Source organism: Cheilinus undulatus, linkage group 16, assembly GCF_018320785.1.
Source record: "Cheilinus undulatus linkage group 16, ASM1832078v1, whole genome shotgun sequence".
NCBI lineage: Eukaryota > Metazoa > Chordata > Actinopteri > Labriformes > Labridae > Cheilinus > Cheilinus undulatus.
The window spans coordinates 12062216-12086931 of NC_054880.1; the positions used below are offsets into that span (position 1 = coordinate 12062216).

Genomic DNA, 24716 nt, shown 5'->3' on the forward strand with positions numbered 1-24716 from the left:
AAGGTAAAACAAAAATGTTTTTTAAGAAAATTTTATTTAGCTAAAATAGAAAAGCTAAATCTTGAGGTACAACTGAGAAGGTCCACACTGCGCTGACTAAAATAACAAAAAAATTTAAAAAGGACAGGTAACATCAACTTTTTTCTTTCCTCTGGTTTTTCTTTTTTTTTTTGAACAGTAAATCAGTTGCAACAATCTGCAGTATCTTTGATGAGTCTACAATAATGAGAAAAAAACAATTTTATTAACATATTTACATGTTAACAACCAGCAACAACAGGGGATCATCTGAATGTTAAATGCTTTCATACCTTTTGATCTAACATTTTTTATTTACATGCTTAAAGTATCAAAAATTTACCAAAACTAAAGATCTTTAGTCATATTTTTACCAAAAGCTGCCATAAAAAAACAAAGAGAGAGAGAGCACTGTCAAAACTGTGCAAACATGTTGGCATTTTAGACACTAGGCTGGAGTTTGCCTGAACTTTTCAGTGATTAAAAAATAAATTACACAATGTTGTGTGCCTAGTGAGGATGCATGATATTTGAATTTTGTGGATATCTGATATGCTGAAATTCACAAAATTATTTAAGCCAATAGAGATATTAAAATGTAGTTCAGACCTAAAACTTCAGGACTTAAAACAAACAACTTAAAGGCTGAGGAAGAACAAATAAACAAACATCAGTCCTTAAACAGACTTTAAAGTGTGACAAATGATGATGAATAAAGGAAAGACTTCGGCTGGTGTAGGTCTGTTGGTCCAGCCTAAAACTCAGCTAACTTATTTGTTCATACAGCCAATATTCACAGCTGGTATGAGCTGATTTTTATAGCCAAAATACCAGTTGTAAATATTAGTAGAAATATTCACATCTACGGAGACTGATAATTCCCTTTATAAGCGAATATCTGCTGATATCATACCGATAATGCTGCACATCCCTTGGGCCGAGCACTTGTATTTCTGTTTCTGTGGTATTAAAGCACATTACATTATTGTTTGATTTCGACCAGAAATTCACAATATTCTAAGTACAGACTACATAATGACAAAGTTTTGTTTCGTTTGTATCTTTCTGTGAAAAACTGATGGGATTCTTTATGAAAAGAATTTCTCTGAAGCTTTTATCCAATTTAAACATGTTTTCTTACAAGCATTCTGACACTAGAATATGTAAAGAGTTCTCTATAAAAAATTTAAATGGTTTAGTATATGGATGTCTGACTGCTCTTCCTGGGTCTGATTAATCTTCAGCTTTCAATGTTTTCTCTCCGGATTTTAGTCCAAACATCCTCCATCCTCCCCTGACATCTGTCGGACAGCGAGGATTCGAACAAGCATGGCGTCCATGGTGTGTTCGTCCAGAGGGGTGGAGGAGAACCACACAGGGCTGTTGGGAACGCAACTCTGATCTGGCTGGAGGTAAAACAAGTTTGAGTGCCTCTTCATAGACTCTGAGCTAAAAAAAAAAAGAAGAAGAAAAAACTCAGAAAATAAAGGTTGCAAAAGTTTTATAATAGGCAAACATTGTGTACGAAGCAATCTTGTTTAAATACCTTTTGTGTAAACTTTGAATCCTGGATGTAAAATTCTCTTCATTTCTTAAAATCTTCCTCTGAGAGATGTACAGCTCAAGTCTAACTCTAGCCATGTACAGCCATAACAAGTATTTACCCCCTTGGATGTTTTATCAATACATTGATTTTATAAATCAGTCATGGTCAATATAGTAATTTGAATTTTTCACAAGAAAAAATAAAAACAAAACCTCTTTGATTTCAAAGTGAAACAGATTTCTACAACATTATTTCAATTACATAAAAACATTAAAATCAAAAATAAGTGATTGCATAAATATTTACCTCCTTTAAAATGACTGACCTAATGGTTAATCAGCATTCCTGGCTACCATTATACCATGAACACAAAAGAACACTCCAAGCAACTCAGAGAAAGGGTTGTTGAAAAGAATAAGTCAGGGGAAGGATACAAGAAAAATCCAAGACACTGAACATCAGTTAAATCCATCATGAAGAAATGGAAAGAATATGGCACATGTATAAATCTGCCTAGATCAGGGCCTCCTCACAAACTGAGTGACCATGAAAGAAGGAGACTAGTGAGAGAGACCACCAAAGGGTATTTATGCAGTCACTTATTTTACATTACAAATCTTTACTTAATTGACATTAATTTGTAGAAATCTGTTTTCACGTTGACATCAAAGAGGTTTTTTTGTTATTTTTTCTTGTCATGAAAGCCAAATTATATTGACCATGAATGATTTATTAAACCAATGAAATGGTAAAACATCCAGTGGTTGAATACTTTTTATAGGCACTGTAACAAAGTGCATTCTTCCTATTTCTAACCTCTACTCAGACTGCACTGCTTCTGTTCGTAGCGCAACACCTTGAAACGTGCTAACACGTTAACATGCAATGACAAACACCTGAAGAGTAGAAACATAAATATACAAACCACTTAGAGAGGTAGAACTCGTAGAACCTGACAGGACAGCGGAGAGGATTCTCTTTGTTCTCCATCATGACGGTGACTCTGTTTCTCTTACGCTTCTTTGCTGGGACGCCATCTTTGTCTAATAATCAGACAAACAACTTCAACAATGTGTTTTTTAAGAAAAATGTAGGGCCAAAGACAGTATAATATCTCTGTATTTAAATAAATTCAAAGGAAGAAGATAGTTAAAGAAGTCCTGTGGTTTAATTTAGAATTAAGACATTTGAGTGTTCATCCCATAGGTACCTGTTACTGCTTTGAAAATGGTTGTCGGAGGACAAAAGAGCAGAAGTCTGGATTTAGTACAGTCCGGGTTGGTTTTCGTGCGGCGAGAAACATGGGCGAAGGACAGCTGGCGGTGCTGCTCCACCTTGGTGATGCCCAGGTACTTGCAGCAGAAGAAGAGCAGAGTGTTGAGGAGGACGATGGGGGAGTATGCCCCCAACTGTTTACACTCCCACAGAAACTCCTCCTTCACACAGGAATCGACAAGACCTGCAGAGAGTCAGGTTGATTAGTCAGAAGTTCTGCATCGATTAGAGATGAGACTAAACCATGCAGGCCGACTCACCGCTGGCTGTGATTGAGGGTTTGAAACCTCTCAGGATCTTTGTGATCTCAGCTGAGAAGTTGTTATGGATCGAATCACTGAAAATGTTCTCCGTACGACTGTTTTTAAAAAGATACTGGAGACAAAAAAAACAACAAAACAATCAGAAAACAACACAACTGAAAAAATAAACACTTCTGATCAAAGTGATTATGTTCAGCTGTTTACAAAGACCACAGAGTGATTTTTTATGTACATGCTGCAGAGCACAGATGCTTCCAGCAGAGGGCGCTGATGCTACACATGAGAAACCAAAACATGAATCTGTTCCTGGTCAAACAAGACAAAATTGCAGTGATTTTGATTCTGGAGAGTTTTAGTGACACATGAATAAAGAATCAGAAAAAAAGTTTTTTTATCTTTATTCTATCAGGATCCATGATTAAACCATGATTTAAAGTCCTGTAAAACACCAAAACTTCACAAAGAACTATATTAATTTCATACAACAGGTAGCGCATGCTTCAACAGCATGCAGGAATTTGCCAGCAGCAATATTAAACAAAAAAATACCCTCCTCTGTATTTGTTATGTTTGTTATTTCAGTACCAAAACGTCTAGAGGTTCTTTGCAATCATGTGATCTTGAATGCATCATGGGGGTTAGAAGTAGGGAGAGCCGTTAGGAGTAAATGTTAATGGAAGGAAGTTAGTACTTTAAAGCTCTAAACGGACCTCTATGCTGCATTTATCATCAGAACATTGTCACAGACATTGAGTATGATCCTAAACTTTATAAAGAAGGAATTTTTTTCAAGGTTGAACAGATTTACTGGCATGGAGGTAATTAGAATCACAAATTTCTCAGTTCTGCAGACCTTTAAGCATCTAGCATCATCTAGCCAGATGAAGGGAGACAAGAGTCTTTAGGAGTTTTTTACTGAGCGCCTTTAACTTATAAAAAAATCCTCATTTTGTTACAAACGTGCTTTTAATTGAAACAGTGGTAAACTGTTGAATATAGAGTCATTGTTTCACAGGGAGCATGCTGTGAAAGTGAGTGTGCCTGTGTGTTTCATATGTATGTGTTACTGTTCTTGCCTGCTGTATGCTGAGACACAGGTAGAACAGGTAATCAGGTGAGTACGGCTGTCCATCGGGTTGTTTCACCTCTCTGATAAAACAGCAGAGACCTTCGCTCAGCTCCATCGCAGAGCAGTGAAGAATCTCCTCCTTTAGAGTCACAGCAGGAGCTGAGAGAAGAGAGACAGAGAGGATGTGTAGAGGGCGTTTCCAACAATTTAATGTGATTAGTCAAGAAGCTTTTCATTTTTAAAACACAATTAAAAGTTTTATCAGTAAGGCATAGAATTCATAGTATCTGTTTAAGGCTTAAAAATGCAGTTCTAGTTACAATATACACAAATTTTACACTTAAAAAAAAGCATAAAGACAGAAAAACATACAACAAACCACTCCCTGGTTTGTTTGTGTTGTCCTCCACTGTATCCATCTCTTCCAGGCGTCTCTTCCACTCTCACTCCTCAGTTCGTGACACTCTTTAGACATGGCTTCAGATGACTCTTCTCTAGGTGCCTGCACTTTATCTGTGTTAAAAAGTTCTTGCAGCTTACGACCCTATTATAGAGAAGAAATGCATTAAAATACAAGAGAAGGATAACTTTACAGCTTCTGGACACAGTAAAAAGTATTTTGTTACCTTGTTCTTGTTGTGGACTCTATCTTGAGTTTGCTGTGATGCTGAAGGAGCCGCTGCAGAGCTTTGAGATGTCTGTGGATCCTCTGTCATCACCACAGCAGGAGGAAGAGATGGATTAGGGAGCTGATGTTGATGCTTACAGGAAATGTTCATTTCTAACACTGGTGATGGTTTATGAAGTGGTTGGGTGAGAGATTCAAAACTTGTGTGAGGGAGAGAGTCATCCTGGCTGTTTAAAGAGCTACCTTGGTCTGCGTCCACCTCAAGAGCACAGATTCTGGAGTGATCTAAAGATAAAGGATGTAACAGCATTAGAATTTAATCAGAAGAAGATGAGCCTAAAGTGAAATACATCTGAGAGTGAGTACAACACAAGCAAAGATCTAGTGGAAAACCGAAACCCCACTGTTCAAGCAAATAAAGCTGTGGTGCTGAGGTTCAACAATTTTATATTTTACTTCATGGTGATCAAATGTCTTACCTGGTGAAATGACAATTTCATCTCTTAGTCCTTCTTTTGTTGCCGCTCTGTCTGTCTGCTTGTTCCACTCCTTTTGCACTTTTGTCATCTCAGACAGGTCAATGCATCCCTCTGAAGAGGTGGGCTTTATCCCCTCCTTTGTAGATTTCCCGGCTTCATGGAGGCTGTCGGTGGTCCCGGGTAGAAACACAGGAACAGGCAGCTGCAACAAAAAGAAGAAAAAGGTAGATGGAGGAGCTGTAGTCCAAACCCAAGCAAATAAGCAAAGTGTTATCTTCATGATTTTATCTTTGGGAGATTTAAAATTGACTGAGAATTTTAATATGCAGAACAAATGGCTTAGAAAAAAAGAGGGGGCCAAGGATATAAGAGGGACAAAAACAGTCTGAGATTGACTGAGGATAATGTCTTTATATTTATCATATTTAATACACACATATAACACAATAACACCAACATTTTATCATTCTAAACTTAAAATTCTTGACCTTTTGTTTTGTTTGTTTTAGATATCATAACTTAACAAAACCTTCAGGATGGATAAAGCTAAAATAAAGAGACAGTCAGATGGCTTCTGGTATCCCTCAAACTACCACTGCTCATGGAAGGAAATATCTCAAGAAAGGAGGGGGGACTTATGACCAAAAAACATTTTGGGATAAAGCTCAGATCTTAAATTGTGTGGATGTGATTTTAAGTCTGATTTAAGAGTGTAGGTAAAAAAAAAATTTCACCACAAAAAGAGTGCCTTCATTTATAGAATATTTTAAGGTATATTTTGGGGGTTTATGCCTTTGACAATAACAGGGATGGGAGAGTGGGGAATGACACAAGGGAAAGGAACAACAGACTGGACTTTAATATAGACACCCCTGCAAACACAGGGTGTGACCTAACTGCAATTTTCAACCCATTGAATCAAATATCAATCAAGAAAGGTTAATAATAGTAAATGTTTAAGACAGAAAATTTATTTAAAATTATCTTATCACCACAGGACAGAACTCAACCACATCAAGAAATCTGATCAAAACAACCAAATCGTTATCACATATTTACCCCATACAGGGGTGCCGATATCAATATGTTGTGATACTATGAGCAAGGCGATATATTGCAATATTTTTGTATGTACATGTATTTGTTTTTTTTCTTTCACTGTATAAGCAGCAAGCAACGCTTCTATCCAACATGCATGACTTCAACACTTCAGGTGTAAAATAGGAGCTTCCTGGTGTGTGAAACTCTTTCCTTTTTCTTCAGGTATTTTTGGATGCAGTTCTCTTTTACTGATCTAAGTGTCTTACTTTATTATTTTTTTTTAATCACATAACCTGATCTAAATGTCACATTATTCAGAATACACACGTTTTAAGTTTGCAGTGGAAAGTTCTGATAGATGATATTTGCACATAAATCATATACTGTTTAACATACCGGTAAGGGCAGACCTAGAGGCTGCGGTGTGAACTGGCTGTACATGTTCAGAGGCAGAGGAATGTACACCGGCACCGGGACAGGCAGGACGACGGGTTTGATGTTTTCTACACAAAACAGGGAAAACCAAACCAAACCAAACCAAACCAGAGGGTTAATGGCTTCATATTCTGAAAAAATGTAACCTAAAGAAATGATGTAAAGTCCTTTGCAATGACTGTTACCTGTTTGTGCTTCTGTGTGGACAGTCTGGGTCGTACAGGAGACTCCTTTGTTATGGACCAACGGCGTGCAGAGCAGAGACTTATTCTTCAGCTCCTTAGGAGTTGTTTGAACACTGGCCTGAAGAATAAACAAATAAGATGCTTAACTTCAACAACAAAAAATATAACTTTTTATCAACAGAAGCATGCATTCTGTGCGCAAACTTTATAAAACATGCATGGCAGCAACAAATCTTTTCAGAGATCTTGTAGATTTAACTGCAAATAAACAGCAGTTTGTGGACGACTTTGATTCTGGAGTAAAACTTACATGTTCAACAACCTTTGTTTGAATGTCGGGGACAGAGACTGTGTAGAAACGACAAAGTTTGAGTCACAAAAACAGTTTCTACACAGAGCATATGAGGCATTTTTCCTACAGTCAGAGATTATTCTAAATTTTCTACATACATGATGTCTGTGTGTTTGAACCACGCTGTGCAGAGCCAGCAGAGATGCTGTTCTGTTCAGCCAAGGTATCAGCAAGTGAGATAACGTTAACGATGACCGGGGTGGACTCGTCTGTGCTGACAGTCTGAGAAGGAGAGGAGGCTGCACAAAGAAACAAAGCAAACATGGTGAGTGACTGATTTATTAACATTATGCTCATCAGTTGGACTCAAACTTCTGCATGATGACTTCATTGTAATGAAAAATTTACTGGGATGATACAGCTACCTTTTCAATGATAACAGCAGTATAATCCCCCCATGGCAAGTGATTCTGTTCAAATTTTAACCATCATTAAAATAATCATGATAAATTATCATTCTTAATGTTGCCCAGACATCATGCAACGTGGGTTTGTTTACCAAAGAGCAGCTGTCTTATAAAACAGAACAGGTGTGTAAGAGAGTATTATAAAATAAGTGACAACAAAAGACAGACCAGAAGACCACAGGCTGATCTGATCCAATAAAACACAAAAAGTGGCTTAAATCTGGTTCTGAGAGAATGACTGAAAACCTCCTGAGGTTAAATTGACCTAAAAATGCTGCAGGTGTTACATTAGGTCCAAAACTTGACCTGAGGGAAAAGCCAGCATGAAGCAGCAAAATAATGTAAGTTATGCACTTCAGCCTGTTTATTATCGAGATGAAACTTTAAAGGATTAGACGAAGTGAAATGTGCAAACCATAGAGTCTACATCCATATCAGCTACAGTTCATACCTGGGTTTGATGTCAGAACCTGTTGGTTGCAGAAATGTAGGAGACACTTCATGCTGCAGAAATATTTGACCTCTCCCAACAGAGGAAGACTCTGTGTCAGTTTACCTTTACGCCCACAGCTGTCGCACTTTGCCAGCTGGAAGAAAGCAGAGAACAAAGAGTTGTTGGCATTTAGTTTAGGATTTAAAGCTACATGTTTCAGCCTTATTTAGGTCATTTGGGACCCAAACAGCTATTTAGATAAACTGAGGCTGAAGAGCATGTAGCCAAAAGCTGGAGCTTACACTGCAGACTGGTAACAATTACAGGGGCTTTCTAGGTGAAAAATGAAATGTTTAGGAAGTTTTTTAAGAGGCCTACAATTCACCCAACATTGTTTTTGGCCCGTTTTTACCTTAAACTCCCTATATTACGTGGATAAACTGTACCCATCTGCTGCGCTTAATAGCCCAGCTTAAAGCCACCTTGGCAATAACAAAATACAGAAATGTCCCTTTAACATTGTACAGCCTTGAGAAGCACTTAGAAACATTACGTAGCAGGTTGTTTTTAAGTCTTTTCAACAATCAGGCCATTGAAAAGCTGGAACATGCCCCTGAAAGGTGACATGGCCACTTACATGGTTAAATAGCAGATCGTACTTCAAGTTGCAGTCAAAAGAGCAGAACTCCATGTCTGAGTTTCTGTAGCGCTTTTTCATAACTGCCTTAGAGATGGAGAGGCAGAAAGCACACGACACACAGTGTTCCCCCCACTGCTTCTTCAAATCACGCTGAAAAAGCACTTTGCATCCTGGGATAAAGAAGGAACTGTGTGTTACTAAAAGTTTCACACTGTTTATATGTTTTCCTTTGCTGTTGCTGTGCTAAAACAACACCAAATAACCAAGCATGTGTCGTACCGTCACTGCAGAAGTAGCAGTCTTTGTTGTTTACTCTCTTGACGTCTCTGATGATCTTTTCATTCTTACAATGTTCACACTTCCCAAGGATGTTGTTCCCCCTCATAAACTTTTGAGAGCAGGACATCTTGCATGCAAACTGGAGTTTACCCTGTGCAAAACACGGAAAAAAATCATAATGTCACAGTTTACATTTTAGGCTAGGGTTACCCAATCATATAAAAACTTGACATGAGAACCCTAAAGAATAGAAGCTTTCCTGAAGGATCATGCAAACCAAATAAGAAGAAGCCAAAGAAATAAAAATGTGACCTTTTCACTTTTAGAGAGCCCAGAAACCTGCCACTTTTATTATCGAACTAGCAAAGGTTAAAGTAAGGACTCCTGTGACTAAAACTGATAAAACATGGCCAAACTCACCTCATACTGGATGACTTTGGGTGTAGTTTTGATAGTGTGTTGACACTGGACACACAGCAGTCTCTCTGGAAGTTTCAGGAAATCACTCTGGGTTTGCTCGGAGGCTCCTGCAGGATTTGTATGGATGTTTTTGTCTTTATGAGACTCCTGTGATAAAAAAAAGGCAGGCAAAGGTTTAATAACTTAGATGGTACTGAAAAAAAAATAAAATGGGCATCTAAAAATTGTCATGTTGATTATATGCCACACTTTGGCAGGAAAATCACACTGAGACAAAAGGTTCACACATTAACTGCAGACTTTGTCAGGACTGGATTGATAAGTGAGTGTTTATCATGCATCATATTTACTTAAAATAGTTAACAGGTGAATTTCTGTAAAAATATGATCAATTATGAAGTAATTCCTGATAGCACTATTGCAGGCTAATTTGATAGTTGTAGTGATTTAAAAACAAAAGATTCCTAAAAAACCTAAACATTTTTTTCCTCCTCACATTGTATGAACTTAATCATCTTTTTGTGGGCTGGATGGGGAGTTTTGGGGAGCCTGAGATTTTCTGACTTAAACTGGTCTTTTAAATGCATATGAACATGTTAGTCTGAAATCATCTTTGATCAAATTTTTCAGAGTCAGACTAACCCCACCTAAATAATGTGGTTGGAGACAAATTTACTCTTGCCGCTTACTATGATTTACTCTTCCTTTTTTTTCTTACCTAAGTCAGACCCAAACTGGACCAGGATTTCTGTGCATGCTCCATCAGACCCAGAAGTCAACCAGCATAAATGCTAAGAGTCTTAGAAGTCATAATTTGCCTTGGGTTGTCATCATAAGATACTATCCCAGCTGTCATTGGGCGAGAGGCAGGGTACACAGTGGACCGGTCACCAGTCAACAGTAATTAGCTAAAAAGGGGGCTATCTTCTTTTACCTTAGCAGAGGTGGACATGCTTCCATCAATAAAAGCATCTGCTAAATGACACTGTAACATTGTGACATTGTAAATCGATTCTCCTGCTGTGCATGTATAAAAGGAAAAGTAAAGCTCCATATCCTAATCAAACCATGACTGTAGCCCGATTTTACTGCATTGAAACAGTCCAACCCAGAGGAAGGACAATTGAGAAGCTCCAATTATTCTCCATATGAGCTGCAGGTTGATTTACCTTAAAAGTCATGGCACAGCTTAAACCACAAAAGTTTCTGATGGAGGAATCTGACATGGCGAAGTGACAGGATGGCACTACAGACTTTCCACAGTTGTCACAATTCACAGAAGCACCTGTTGAAAAAAAAAAGAGATTTCATTAAAGAAAAAATGTACAATGTTGTAAATTGTTTCTAACTCTCTCACTCAGCCTTTTCTAAACTTTAGTGCGCTGTAGCCCAGATTGAGACCTGAAAACCTGGGACCACCAAAACCTTTTTTCAACCATAGCATGAGAATCAAAGTTTATATCTCCTTGTTTTATTTCATAAACTGAGGATTTCAAGTGAATGCCTTGTTTTCAGAGACAGTAATGTCACAAAAGAGTGATTGCATAGTTAGAGCCATCAGCATTAATTTAGTTTCCTCTACAAAGTTACCAATATCTATTTTTTAATATTAACCCCTAAAAATATACATTGTGACTCTATAAACCCTTTCTCAGTAGTGTTAATCTAGCATAGTAGAATATACAATGGATGTCACCAATTAGTTCAGCACCAGTTAAACCGTGACACCTACTCAATACTTCAGACTAAACAAATGTTGAAAAGGGGACATGTAAGTTAACCATCTGAACTCTAAGTAATTTTTAACCATTTTGTCTCACCTGGACTTTTTGTCCTAGCTTGTATAACGTCAACCCTGTGGTGCAAAGTCAACTTCTGAACATGCTTTTTTTTTCAGGACAACCTGGGCTTTAAGAATATGAGTGCTGCAATGTCAATGTCACTTTAAATCAAAATCAAAACATTACAGGACTAAAAGGACAAAAAGAAAAATCTAAACGGAAATAAAAATTCACATATTTTCATGTGTGACACACAGTAAACAACAACAACAACGATTAAGACTTTTTTTGCACAAACTTGTTCTCCCATCTCTTAGGGACCAAAAAATTAAAATATAATAATTCTGTGACAAATAGTCTTCAAATTATTCACATATTTACAAAAAAAGTCATTGTCTTAGTTTTGTTTGAGCCATTATTTAAAGTGGGTGCTGTCTGCAGAGACACAGAGGGTCACATCACAGACTCTGTTTCTTTTTCTCTCCATTATGAGCTATTCAGGCTGTCTCCTCAAGGGCACACATGCGTAGTTTGACAAAGCATGACACAACAATGGAACAGCCTGCCATTGGTTGTCACAGCCCTTCACAATGCATTGCGGGATACAAAACAGACAACATGGTGGACAGCGTAAGCTGCTAGCAACAGAAACTGTAGAAAAATGGATTATAAACGGAAAAAAGACGGTCAATATCAGAGTTACTGGTGTGGATTTAATCTTTAAAGACCCTGGAAAGAAAACCACGTTCCAGGCTCACCAGAGAAGCATCTTTTAGGGCTACGAAGGCACATTTAGATTCATTAGAACGCCAAAACTGAGGGTTCCCTGACGGAAAAAAGCAAGTTGCTAAAATGTTTGGTTCAAAACTTATTTAACCTTTTGTAACCTGTCTCTTCTTGATGTATATGTCAGCCTCAGAGAGTTTAATCTTCTGACGGTGTTTTGGTTGCTCATGGACTTTAAATCGACATTTTAACATACTATTAAGTATTTTATTAACAAGTTGACTTGATTTTAATTTTAAAATTGTGTTTATTTAAAGTAAACGGTCTCTCACAGCCAATCTACAAGCCCACCTGTGGGCTCTGCCCCACATTTTGGGAAGCTCTGCTCTAAGTACTTATTGAATGAACAATCTGAGAACATAATAAGTTTGGATGACTTCAAAGCTATAAACCCAATTAAAGATGAAATTTATATCTTTAATTCTTTCATCTTACTGGAGCATTTCCAAAAGAGAGGGACTGCAAGGGCAAATGCTATGTTGTGAAAATCAGAGTTTCGCACCTGAGAGAGCGAGGATCTTAGACCCGACCACACAGCTGCTGTTACAGAAGAGCTCCAGCTCTCCCTCACTGTTTTTTGATTCAACCATGAGTGAAATTAAAAAAGTGGTGCTGCACATGGCACATGGCTGCGGAGTCTGGATCTTCTGTAAAGAGACAGAAACAAAACATATACTGTAACTCAGATTGAAAGACATAGGAGAGTAAATCCATTTAACTGATTCAGCGCGTTCTTTGTAAATCTAATCTGCTTTCTGAACAACACAGAACTTATATGATCACTTGTTACTGGTGCCTTTCACTTACTGAAAAAAACTGGTTTAATTCACAACAACATTAATGGAAAAACTAAACTTAGTTTTTGCTCTCCATGGAAAAGGTCGACTGCCTCTTAAACATGTTCAAAGTAAACTTTTATTCATACCTTCTCTGAAGAGTTTCTTTACCTTTTTGTACTGGGACAGACACTCAGCACTGCAAAGCTTTTTGCTGCCATCTTCCATCCTGAAGATCAGAGATGTGCTGCAGTCTGAGTGACAGTTCACACACAATGACAGGTCATTCAGATTACAGAGACGCAGAAAACAGCGGTCACTGCAGATCTTGTGGATGACGTCCTGCAGTATGATCTCATGTTTACTCTGCAGGAGAACAAAAGGAGAGTATGTCAACCATATTATCATAATCAGTATAACAAAAATGGAAAGATAAGACAGAATTTGACTGTTTGGACTCCTTTGCATTGCCACTTACGATGCAATATCTGCTGCACATGTTGCACTGCGAGTGTGAAGCTACAGGAACGATGGGCACTTTGGTGTTCGTCATTCTCTTATAGTTAAATGAGGACATACAGGGCTGGCTGCAGAAATCCTTCATAGTCCCCTCCTCATCTACTGGAGCCTGCATGACTTTCTCAGACTGTTTGATCACCCTGAAGGAACAAGGTAGGATGCAAACAGTTTAAATAAGGGATGCTGTGCTGCTGTCTTTAGATGTCCATGTGTTGCTACAGTGTTGGATGTGTTGGGATGGGCCATTCCTAAAAAAAGTCAGTTTTGGCAGTTTTGATGGAAATCTTGAACAATGGGCCATAAACACAGAGGGATTCATCTTTCCAGTAGCCCTTGCAGCACTTCACACTGAGGTGTAAAAAGGACACATTCTCCTCTCTTATTGGAGGAGACCACAAGGGTCTTTATGATGGCACAGGTAATAAAAGCCCCTGTGATCCTTCTTTCATCACTCTGCCACCTTCCACAGTTAGCGACTACCAGGTTGAGCACCAAGAGGGTTTGTCCCTCATTACTTTGTTTAACGTCAAGAAGCGTTGCTGGATAGGAGAGCCACAGACAGCCCCCGTATTCTGACGGCCTTTGAAAGAACCTATCTGCTTCCACCAGAAAGACAATAGAGCCTTCAACAGATGTTTATGCTAAATGCAGCTAACATTTCACATCAGTAGGTAAACGAATGTCTGATTGATCCCCCAGTCTTCACAGCTCAGCCTGTAAGCTGTTCTAAACACCAGATTTGATGCAAAGTCTGTATAAAACATGGACATAGTATCAATGATGTCACACAATAATTTATTAAACACATTATGAGGCAACATTACAGCAAAAGTCAGACAGGAAATACTATCTCCACTGAATCTCAATCAGTCTAGAAACAGGCCCAGAAGTAAAGCTTTGGAAGGCTTTAGGCCTCCTGAAAAACAGCTACACTGTAAACTCACCTGTGTACAAGTTTCTGCAAATCAATAAAAAACTTTTAACTTTAACATAATCAGAACAAAAGAGCTATAAAAAGATAATTTCTTTTACGGTTTTCCCCAATAAAGAATTGATCTTAAGAGACTGCTGGGAGGTGGATAAACCGGTATCAATACCGTCAAATTTTTGCCATTGATTTGATTTTCTGCAACACTGCCTTTGCCAGTTTGAATGCTGTAGTGTGCACCCCAGCAGGAGTGATAATGACAGTCAACAGCTTAGTCTGAGTCTAGTCGTCAGCATGTTTTGCTCTAGCATTATAAGCAGCTGGGTATTAAGCAACGTGAACAGGTAAAGCGCATGCTCTGCCTTCTCCAAGTTTGATGGCTGTAATAACAGCAACACATTGCGAGTGAGCTCGCTTTGAAAAGCATCTCCGTCTTCCTGTCTGGGGTGTTAACACAAGCTGTGTGCTGCATTTGTTTGTCTCAGTTTTCCATGAGCCCAGCGCTTTAAAGTCTGATATTTCACTAAGCATGTCTTACTACAGCTAGAGTGTCGCTGAAGGGCGTTAAAATGAAGTAAATTCAACTTTAGCTTGACTCACTGAAGGCAGAAGGTGCAGGTCTTTTTGACTGGTTTCATTTGGTTAAATTTCAAAAGACACAGAGAGGAGCAGAAGATTTCTGTGTGGCTCTTCCTCTGATAAACCGTCTCTCCGTCCATCAGGACTCTACTGCAGTTGGAGCAGGATGCCGGTATATCCATGTGTGTAAGAGTGGGCTCTGCAGACATGGGGTCTCCTGCTGGGGATAAAACTGGATCTTCTTCAGTTTTAAATTCCTTTAAAAAAAAAAAAAAACTGTGAAATTTAACAACATTAGGATTTTTGCTGTAAGAAAGCAAGACTTAGTCTGGAAGGCCGGGGCAAACATGACTTTGAGAAAGTCTATAGAGAAAAAATAACAGAAATATTTAAGAGGCAAGTTAAATTCACACAAAAGATTTGAATATATACCGATATATAAGCTACCAGCTTTACTCTTTCTTTTAAAACCCTTTTAAGACCCTTGTGTAATAAAAACTGTATTATGTTTCATACCTCAGTCCCAGTGGGCTCATCCTTGATGATTTCTGTGAATACAGAGTCTGATATATTTGGCTTGTACTCCTCCTCGATAGGCTCTTGTTTAATCTTGAGTAGGAGTGAAGGAGAATGATGGATTAGCTGTGTGACATTTTCAGTAAAGAAGCCTGTTTGGATAAAATGTGTTAATGTAACAAACGTATTTTCTGTCACTTTATCTCTGATATAGATTTTAAGTGATAAATCATTACCAAGTATTTCAAGACTGCACTGTTATCAAGGACTGCTGAGAAAGAATACATGAAGCCCAACGAGACATTTTCAAATGTGAAGTTACTTTAACTATAAGACCATGTATCTGAGATACATACCTCCAGAATGGCAGAAAAAAAGACAAATACTTATTTAAAACACATGGATGGAAACTACAAAGGACATCTATGAAATGAAAATTATGATTGCATTTGTCTCTCATTAACTTGAAAACTCACTTCATTTTGGGAAAAACTGATTAACTATGTAACTCCTAATGATTTCAGTTTCAGAGATTGATAAGTGTTGTGTAAACGAGATCAGCTCCTATCTCCCTGTTTGTTTTGTATAAATCAATCAATCAATCAAACTTAATTTAGATAGCACTTTTCATTCAAGACGTTATAGCAGAAAGTGCTTTACAAACAGTTAATTAAAAGAAGATAAAAGGAAATGTAACCCAAACTCACCCACCCTGCAATTCATAAACAGTACTGGCAAAATGCATCATAAATAAAAGACTCTATAATAACAGGAAACTTGTGTACCCAGTATGCGCTGAAGGAACGCCATCTTAAAGGTTTAAAATGAGTAAACACTGGAGGTTAAGTTAAAGTGTAGGACAAAATATCATCAATTAAAATTAAAAAGTAAATTAAAATGAAATAAAAATAAATAATAGAAGGGTGCTGTAATGAGAATAAAAACATGAAAAGGTAACACAGGGCCATATGCTCAAATAGGGAAATAAAACACTTAAGAAGAACTTGGGGAGAATAATAAAACAAGGATAAACTACAAAAGATCATTCTAAATACCTCTGTTCTGTAGTTTTTAGAGTTGTGGCAAACATGTATGCTGTTTATACAAGTGAGCAAGGCAGTTTATCATGATGTTTGCTATATGAAAATAAAAAGACAATTTAAAAACACTGCAGCAGGCTAGCCAGGGAAATTAGAAAGTACAATCGTATAATTTTGAAGAATGTAATACAACACTTACAAAGTCCAAATTTGGTAGTAGCTCGATTTCTTTGATTTCCTCCTTTTCACATAACGGGGTGTTTCCTCCTGTAAAAATATGGGGGATTGTCTCAGTCAAGACATAACTTAAAACTCTGCCAACAATGTTCTAAATCGATGCTCTCAGATAGAGAATTGTGACCATTCTCTTGATGACAGCCAGGCCCTACGACCCTGAAAAGGATAAGCAGTGTAGAGAATGGATATGACCAAGAAAATGAAGCAGTCAAATGTTACCACAGCTCATGAATTTATTTCCAGAGAAACAGGAGAGTAGTCCAGCTGGAAAAGTGTGCCCAGCATTGTACGGGGCAGCTGGCCTCAGTGTGAATGTCCTGAGCTAATCTAAAATAATGACTGTGTTGTACCTGACACTGTGAAGGTCTGAGCTTTGTGCACCATCATGCACTGGCTGCTGCAGAAGAAGTCCAGCATGTCCTCATGGTTTTTATTTTCCAACATGTCTGACATCTGATGGAGTGTCTGGCACATCAGGCACGGCTGAAGATTTTTAATGCTCTGCAAAGTTGCAAAAAATATAAAATGTCAGAAGAAAAACAAAGTGAAGCATAGTGCAGGGTAATCAACTATTTTTTTTTTTTTATCATTTATCAAATCAGTTCACTGAGTCGAAGAGGGGCAATCCCCTTTGGGTGTTTTTTCCCTCAATAAAATCATCATTTATCTGCATTTTGAATTAACTCAGGTTATCTTTGTCTAATAATCATATTTGTTTGATAATCTGAAACATTTAAGTGCAGAAAAATATGCAAATAAGTAATTTAAGAAGGGCCAAATGCTTTTCACAGCACTGTAAATGTTCAAAAAGCAAAAGGACATGCATGCATACATCTTATTTTACTCAATTTTCTTGAGACCAGATTTGTAAAAAAAAAAAAAAAAAAAAAAAAAAAATAGAAAATAAGACAAATGAGGATAAATTTCAAGACAAATACTGAAATATACCTGTCAACATAGGAAAACTTAAAACACGTCTTTAATTTCACTGTATGTCGAGGTTTTGCTGCAGAACCACTCATCTACAGCATTAAATGGTGTCAAAGAATTTAAAGTTTAGATTCTGTTGATACAGGAGCTCTGTGGAAATTTTAAAGCTGCAGACTTGTGTAATTTAACAACCAAACCTTTCTTCTGCAACAAATATATCTGCATATTAAAGAAATGCATGATTCATTATGGCTGCTCTTTTGATAACAAGTTAAAAATTGTATTTTAAATCAAAGTAATTTCTCTAATTTTGATAATGCCTATTTGCATAAGGGTTAAATTAAAACATTCATGTATTTTTGCTATTACTGGGGTTTCCAATTCGCCATCTTTACAAAGCAGCATTTATTTTACCACTGCTGAGTGTATTTTCTTTTTTTTAAATCACACAAAGACCTAAAGTGTAAAAACAAGCGCTAAATTAACAAAAAAAGTCTTACTGTGAAGCCTGAAATCTGATCCAATCTGATGGGGTTATCAGATTAGTCAAAAAACAGACACCTTACAGGTACCAATCACTTCCTTTTAATCTTAAATTTTCTTGTTCTCCACCTGAACTCTCCTGATGGAACAGCAGTGGCTTCTACTTCAAATTTAAATCAAAACTATGACTGTTACTGAAACCATCTCATGTGCAATTCTTCTTCAGTTCTGGAAATGGATGTACTAAAGCTTTTTGATCAGATATAAAAAAAAAAATCCCCTGTTGACATGTGGGTCAGATTTTGATTTCTGTACCTCTTTGAACTCGACCAGACATTTGTCGCTGCAGAAGGATTTACTGCCGTCTTCTGTCTTCACTGTTAACCGTTTGTAGAGGGTGGCAGCGCTGCAGACATCACAGGTAACGACAGACAAGTTGTTGTTTTTGTGGTAGACGGTGAAGCAGGCGTCGCTGCAGACGGTGTGTTTGAGATCATCGAGAGTCAGCCTGGAGCCGCTCTGTGGATTAAAGAGAGAGCAGGTGTAAGTAACAACATAGTGTTTATATTTATGATAATGGGCATTATTTTAACCATAAGAGCATTGATAGTTTTAGAAGATTAATGCAACCACAAATAGGACCATTTCTGTCCTTACATAGCAAGTTTTGCTGCACATCTTGCACTGTGTTGGAGGAGTCGGTGGTTTGGGGGCAGCTTTGGGCTTCTTGGCGTTGACAGAGGCAAGGCATTTGTTGCTGCATAGTTCCTTCATAGCTCCAGAATCATCCACAGGAGCCAGGATGACGTTGTGAGGTCGCGATATCACCCTGAGGGAATGAGAACATGAGGATTTTATGCAAAGAAACGTTACAGACACAGGTTCATCTTTATTTATCTTCATACAAAAACTTCACATCAAGCAAGGCACTGATCATCAACTAGCGGCCCACATCAGCCCCCTCACAGCTTCCCATCCGGTCCTGAGAAGATGATTAAATTCAGGAAATACAAGGAGGAAAAAATATGGCGTACTGTTTAGCTTTTTCTTCAACCTAGCCACTTACTGAACAAGAAGCACACCGGTATAGTTTTCTCTAAGTTTGCATTGTAAATGCGTACTTGTCAATCTATTCTTGATTCACAGTCATGCCATTTTTTTAACTTAAGGAAATGCAGTCACCTTCTCAAGAATTTGGACTCAAGATCTGTTTCCTGCCTGGGTTTTTGGTTAATAATGACATAGCATATTAGCATCAAACTCAGAGGCAGTCATCATGAGAGCTCCAGAAATATGTAGCTAAAATATCTCGATACAGTATAGGATAGGGACTGATATCACCGTTAAACGCTAAAAGTTTCATAATTTTGGAAGGAAATAACACAAACCAAAACAGGGATATTATTTTAGTTTATTTATTTCAATCTTTCAATCTTCTGAGGTAATTGTCTGAAATGTCCATAACAGTTTAAGTAATTTACTTAAAAAAACATTTGGAGACTTTGCTATGAAAATCTGCATAATTTTCATGAACATTTTAGGGATTTGTTTTTTTTTAATATTCTGGGGAATTATCCAGAAATTTTAAAGTATTTTCATGGAATTTTTGAGGACATGTTAGTATCTTTTGAAGAGTTTAGTTTAAAATTATGGAGGGAAATTAGCTTTGAAATCTTTTGGCATTTTCATGGGTATTTGGGAAATTTGTTTGGATGTTTGGGGGAATTTGCTCAGAGCATTTGCTCAAGTATTTTCGTGGAAAATTTGGAAATGTATTTGTAGTCTTTGGGAATTTGCTTTGAACCTTTTGGAAAAATATGCTTTAAAATTCTTCGATGTTTTCATGGAACTTGTATTTTATTTGTAGTTTTTTTAGGAATCTTATTTGTTGGGTATCCTTTGAAATTTCATGGGATTCGTTTATATGATATGGGAAATTCTCCGTCATTTTCATGAAATTAATGGCAATGCATTTGTACGTTTTTAAGAATTTGATTTGGGAATCATAATGAAAATGATTTGCCAATCCCTCGCTCAGTGAACAAAATCATTTCTAACTGACTGAAGACCCCCAACAACTGACCAACAGCCTGACTCACAGCCAAAACATCTGCTGTAAAACTGATCACGGGCTGTATTTTCTGCAGAAACAGGATCTTCAGGAGATGTGTGGAAGTCATTTTTAGTAAAAAGGAATTCCTCTTAAATTATAAGGCGGAGCTTTTAAACTTGTCAGTGGTTCTTATCCCGAATAAGTGGAAAAAACTAAAAATACTTTCTGAACAAAAGCTGAGGGGAAAAAAAAACTGTGATTTCACTTTTCTGTAGAAATAAAGTTTGCCTTCACTTGACTTTCTTTTACTAGTAACAGACTTCTCCCTGAATCATAAATGCAAAAATAAAATAGAAAATGAAAAACAAATCATCCTAGAAAAAGGGAGGGTGTTGGGATAAATATCCTGAACTTACTCAGAGCAGTTGTAGCATTTTTTGCTGGAAGTTTGTGGATGTTTTGCTGGCTTCTGCAGGAGAGAATTCCTTCTAAAACAGGGCCAGCAAACTTTCTGTCCTCGCGCCAGTTCCAGTCCACAGAGGTTACAAAACCTGGAGTCTGAGTTGATGATTGCCGGTATGTTGCCCGTGTCTGAAATGGTCCTGTCATCCTCCTGTGGGACAATGCAGAGCAAACACAGTGATCAAACTTAAACTAAACTCAAACTTGTACTCACTAAACAACAAATGAAATAAGACAAACTGTTGTTTCTCCTCTCTGTTGAATAAAATACATCTACCCGTCATTCCCTGGCTGCTTTGTGACAGATTTACCTCCTATCTAAACACCCTTATTGCTGCTCTGTTACATTTCTCATAGTCCTAAACAAACTTACAGCATCAGACTGCAGGTCTCTGTTGTTCCTCTTCACACGGGCAGTAAGTTTCATAACTATGAGAAAAATCAGTTTACAGTAATTACAGGCACTGAGGCTAATGTGCAAAACTTTATTAAAAACTGAGAATAATTGCTGTCATACCTCGAAACTTGCGCATATTCTCAGGTTGCAGCTTGTATGAACTCACACAAGTGCGAGTGCAGAAGAGCTCCACGATCTTCTCGACAATGCTGTGAGTAACCATGTCTGACACTGGTCGAGAAATGCAGCACATGGTGCATTTCTGAGGTGTCTCGTTGTTCTGCAATAAGGTAGAAAAAGGGGAATGCTGATTAAATAGCCTGATTATCATTTGGTCTCAAGACCCAGTACCCCAGCACGGCCTTTACAGGTGCAGGTGGGTCTTAGTTTCCAGTCAAATCTTCCCAAATTTTGAACCACTCATTTATCCCAAGAAAAATGTTTGGGCCCAAGTAAATACAAAATGCAGTTTTTAAAAGTTAAGCTCCATTTCACAAGCCACACTCACACAACCCCCAGACCTGTTGAAAGAAGAAATCTCTTCTTCAGAGCCCGTTTGACAAAGTGAAGTAGGCTAAAAGTTCTCAAAAAGCAACACATCATGCCACAATCTAAAGAAATTCAAAAACAGATAAGAAACAGTCAGTCACATTTGTTAGTCTGGTAAGGGTTACAAAGACATTTCTCTGACTTCAGGACTCCAGTGAACCATGTCGAGAGCCATTATCCACAAATGGAGAAAACTTGGAACAGTCGCTGCTTTAAAATCCCTCTGGGTCCATCAATCCTCAAGGAGATCTTTATACAGCACCCACTCATGTGTCATAGCGCATGGAGAGATGGAGAAAAACTTTTTAATTCAGCCACTGTTATGACCTTGGAGTAGGCTACAAACTTCTGCCTTTATTTGTTATATTTCCATGGTTGATAAACACTTAAAACACAGGAAAACCACAGTGTTTAAAGTGAGGTTACGGTGCAAGAGAGTGAGAGAGAGAGAGAGAGAGAGTAAAGACGTCATGTGGGGTTGAGGAAGCATTTTGAATCATCAGTCACCCATTTAAATGACTTGGACTGATGTATAAAAAAAAAAAAAAAAAGAATTAAAACAATTCTGCAAAGTGAACGACTCATCACAAATGCATGCTTTAAGTTGTTTCCACTATGGGAGGCAGAACTAGTTATTAGGGTTAGGGGGCATCACTTTTTTCTACAGCGACAGGTAGGTTTAGATGGCCCTTTTCTCTGAAGAAATGAAATCATCATTTAAAAAGTGCATTTTGTATTTACTTGGGTTATCTTAGTATTATATCAAAATTTTGTTAATGATGTGACACATTTAAGTGTGACAAATATGCAGAAAATTAGAAACCAGGAAGTGGGCTAATACTTTTTCCCAGCAGTTTGTACATCCGCATCAGAAGAAAATGTTTCCAGTGTGTTTCCTGGAGACTCTGGTGAAGGCAACAAGCTGAAATACATTAGTCTTTTAAAGTGTTTCTCTAAAATACAAGTCGGGCAGCTTTTTGTAGTAGAATATTACACAAGGAAGATAAACACGGTAAAACTATACTCCCAGGTTGTGCTTTTCAAAGTAAAAGTCCAGGTTACTACATCTGTAAATAAACTCAGTTTGTTATTAGAGAATGCTTTTATTCTAATTTTTTTCTGGCTCAGGAATACAATGAATGAATCACTTGCAGGCAGATTTATTGAGGTGAAACAGGGCTGTGACTTCATATTAAAATAATATGTGAAATTATCTGTTCTTTCTCTTAAATGTACATCATGATTTGTTCTAGCCCACTGTCTTCCACGATGATGAGGGCCTGCACTTTGTAAATGCAGTCTCCCAGTGCAAATAGAGCATACACCTGTGTTACAAAGCTGTAAATACTGTAAAAAAAAATCTGTGCAACTCAAGTGTTTTTAAATTTTGAGATTACTGCACCTCTTTGAAGCCGTGTAGACACTGCTGACTGCAAAGCCTTACGACCTCCTCCTCCAGACTGAGCATGAATGGTTTGAAGCAGGAAGAGCTGCACTTCTCACACACTGCTTCGTTTTCTCTGCGGAAATCTTCTAAGCAGTGTTTGCTGCAGAACCTGTAGAGAACGTCCTTTGATGTCAACCCACATTTGGTCTGTGGAAGATGTGAGTGGAGATTTAAATAATGTTCTTTTTTTTTTTAATCAGTGCAAGTTAAAAATTAAATTCCTTACAGAGCAGATTGCGTTGCACATGTCGCAGACTTGCTGCGGTCCTTGGGAGGACTCAGTGTTGGATTTAAAAGAGCAGAGGCATGTCGTACTGCAGAAGTCCTTCATAGTTCCTTTAAGGTCCACAGCAGCCATGATGAGGTCCAAAGGCTGAGTTATCCCTCTGAAAAATTGAAGACAAGATGCGATAAATAGTTTTTTTACATCTGTCTTTGATTTAGATACTTGATTTTAAAGAGGGTTACTTGAGAAACGTGGCTGCTAAGACCAAGGTCCCATTACAAAAGATCTAACTAAATTAGTTTGAAACCAGATTTCAAAATGACCTGAATCTGCTTTGAAGAGACCTGATTTCACAACAACAACGTTTGCTGTTCACACCATCATAATTAATCAGCTTTGAGTCAAAAAATCGGATTCAGATTCAGCAGAGAGCTCTGAGGTTCAGTTATTTTCGTCAGACTCACTTGGAGCAATAATGACAGGATTTGATTGTGGATGGTTTGTTGATGGGGAACATCTCAAACAGGCAGTCTTTGGAGCAGAAGACATCTGCGAATCCTTTTTTCTGGAAAGCTGTTTGGCCCTTCATCATCTTCTTCTTACAGTGGGAACAGATCATCTGAAATTCCTGATATAAAAGAGAGGAAGACGACTATTTATGTATCCCATATTGTTAAGTTACAGATGCACAATCAAAATGTACTTAGTAAATCCTTGGGATTCTTTTAAGCTTTCAGTTAACAAATTTAGGTTTTAATATACAAGAAACAGACCAGACATCTTGAACAAAATAACTAAGAATGACATATATTCAACTGTTTCCTTGTGTACTGTTTATTTTATGTTTTATGTTACTAAACTCAGATATAAGTGCAACATTAACATGTTGATCTCTAAATCTGTTCACTGTTCTCTTACATTCTCATTGGACGGCTTGTTTTTATCAGCATCTGTTGATGTCAAGGACTTCTGAGGCTGTTTGTTTCCAGCACGGACCGGCTGATCATTCACAGCAGGTGTACTCCCAGCAAACAACCGAGGAAGGAGAATCTGAGCCTTTAACTTCGCCTAGAATGATAAAATACACAAATATAACAGTCAAAAAATAAAAAGACTGCTTAGCAAATGTGTCTTGGTGGTCTCTCTCACTAGTCTCCTTCTCACACGGTCACTCAGTTTGTGAGGACGGCCTGATCTAGGCAGATTTACACATGTACCATAGTCTGTCCATTTTTTCATGATCAATTCAACTTAACTCTGAGGGATGTTCAGTGCCGTGGAGTTTTTTTGTTTCATCACGACTTATACTTTTCAGTAACCTTTTTTCCCGAGTTGCTCAGCGTAGTCTTTTGTCATCATGGTGTAATGGTAGCCAGGAATACTGATTAAACAGTGACTGGGCTTTCCAGATACATTTGTCTTTATACTACAATTGCTTGAGTTACATTCACTGCAATCACTTGATCCCTATTTCACTAATTGTGAGACTGCTAGCACCAGCTGCCTGGACCTCTGTTGAATTAGGTCAGTCACTTTA

General features: G+C 37.7%; 1 protein-coding gene across 1 annotated transcript in view; it reads right to left on the reverse strand.

Moving 5' to 3' along the window:
- Positions 1-222: 222 nt before the first annotated feature.
- LOC121523523 overlaps positions 223-24716 on the reverse strand; it is a 36407-nt gene continuing 11913 nt past the window's right edge. The window contains exons 12-45 of the mRNA XM_041808441.1: positions 24098-24247; positions 23644-23807; positions 23180-23339; positions 22909-23100; positions 21078-21237; positions 20934-20989; positions 20515-20711; positions 18703-18874; positions 18361-18564; positions 16983-17133; positions 16595-16662; positions 15356-15448; positions 14861-15096; positions 13292-13472; positions 12985-13179; positions 12540-12684; positions 10640-10755; positions 9471-9617; positions 9051-9201; positions 8769-8941; positions 8150-8285; positions 7390-7530; positions 7250-7287; positions 6940-7057; positions 6716-6822; positions 5279-5480; positions 5043-5084; positions 4798-4880; positions 4544-4715; positions 4179-4330; positions 3100-3214; positions 2775-3023; positions 2490-2607; positions 223-1467 (exon numbers count right to left, since the gene is read on the reverse strand). Coding sequence (XP_041664375.1) covers positions 1287-1467; positions 2490-2607; positions 2775-3023; positions 3100-3214; positions 4179-4330; positions 4544-4715; positions 4798-4880; positions 5043-5084; positions 5279-5480; positions 6716-6822; positions 6940-7057; positions 7250-7287; positions 7390-7530; positions 8150-8285; positions 8769-8941; positions 9051-9201; positions 9471-9617; positions 10640-10755; positions 12540-12684; positions 12985-13179; positions 13292-13472; positions 14861-15096; positions 15356-15448; positions 16595-16662; positions 16983-17133; positions 18361-18564; positions 18703-18874; positions 20515-20711; positions 20934-20989; positions 21078-21237; positions 22909-23100; positions 23180-23339; positions 23644-23807; positions 24098-24247 — 4965 coding nt within the window. The 3' untranslated portion in view covers positions 223-1286. The remainder of the gene's footprint in view (positions 1468-2489; positions 2608-2774; positions 3024-3099; positions 3215-4178; positions 4331-4543; positions 4716-4797; positions 4881-5042; positions 5085-5278; positions 5481-6715; positions 6823-6939; positions 7058-7249; positions 7288-7389; positions 7531-8149; positions 8286-8768; positions 8942-9050; positions 9202-9470; positions 9618-10639; positions 10756-12539; positions 12685-12984; positions 13180-13291; positions 13473-14860; positions 15097-15355; positions 15449-16594; positions 16663-16982; positions 17134-18360; positions 18565-18702; positions 18875-20514; positions 20712-20933; positions 20990-21077; positions 21238-22908; positions 23101-23179; positions 23340-23643; positions 23808-24097; positions 24248-24716) is intronic.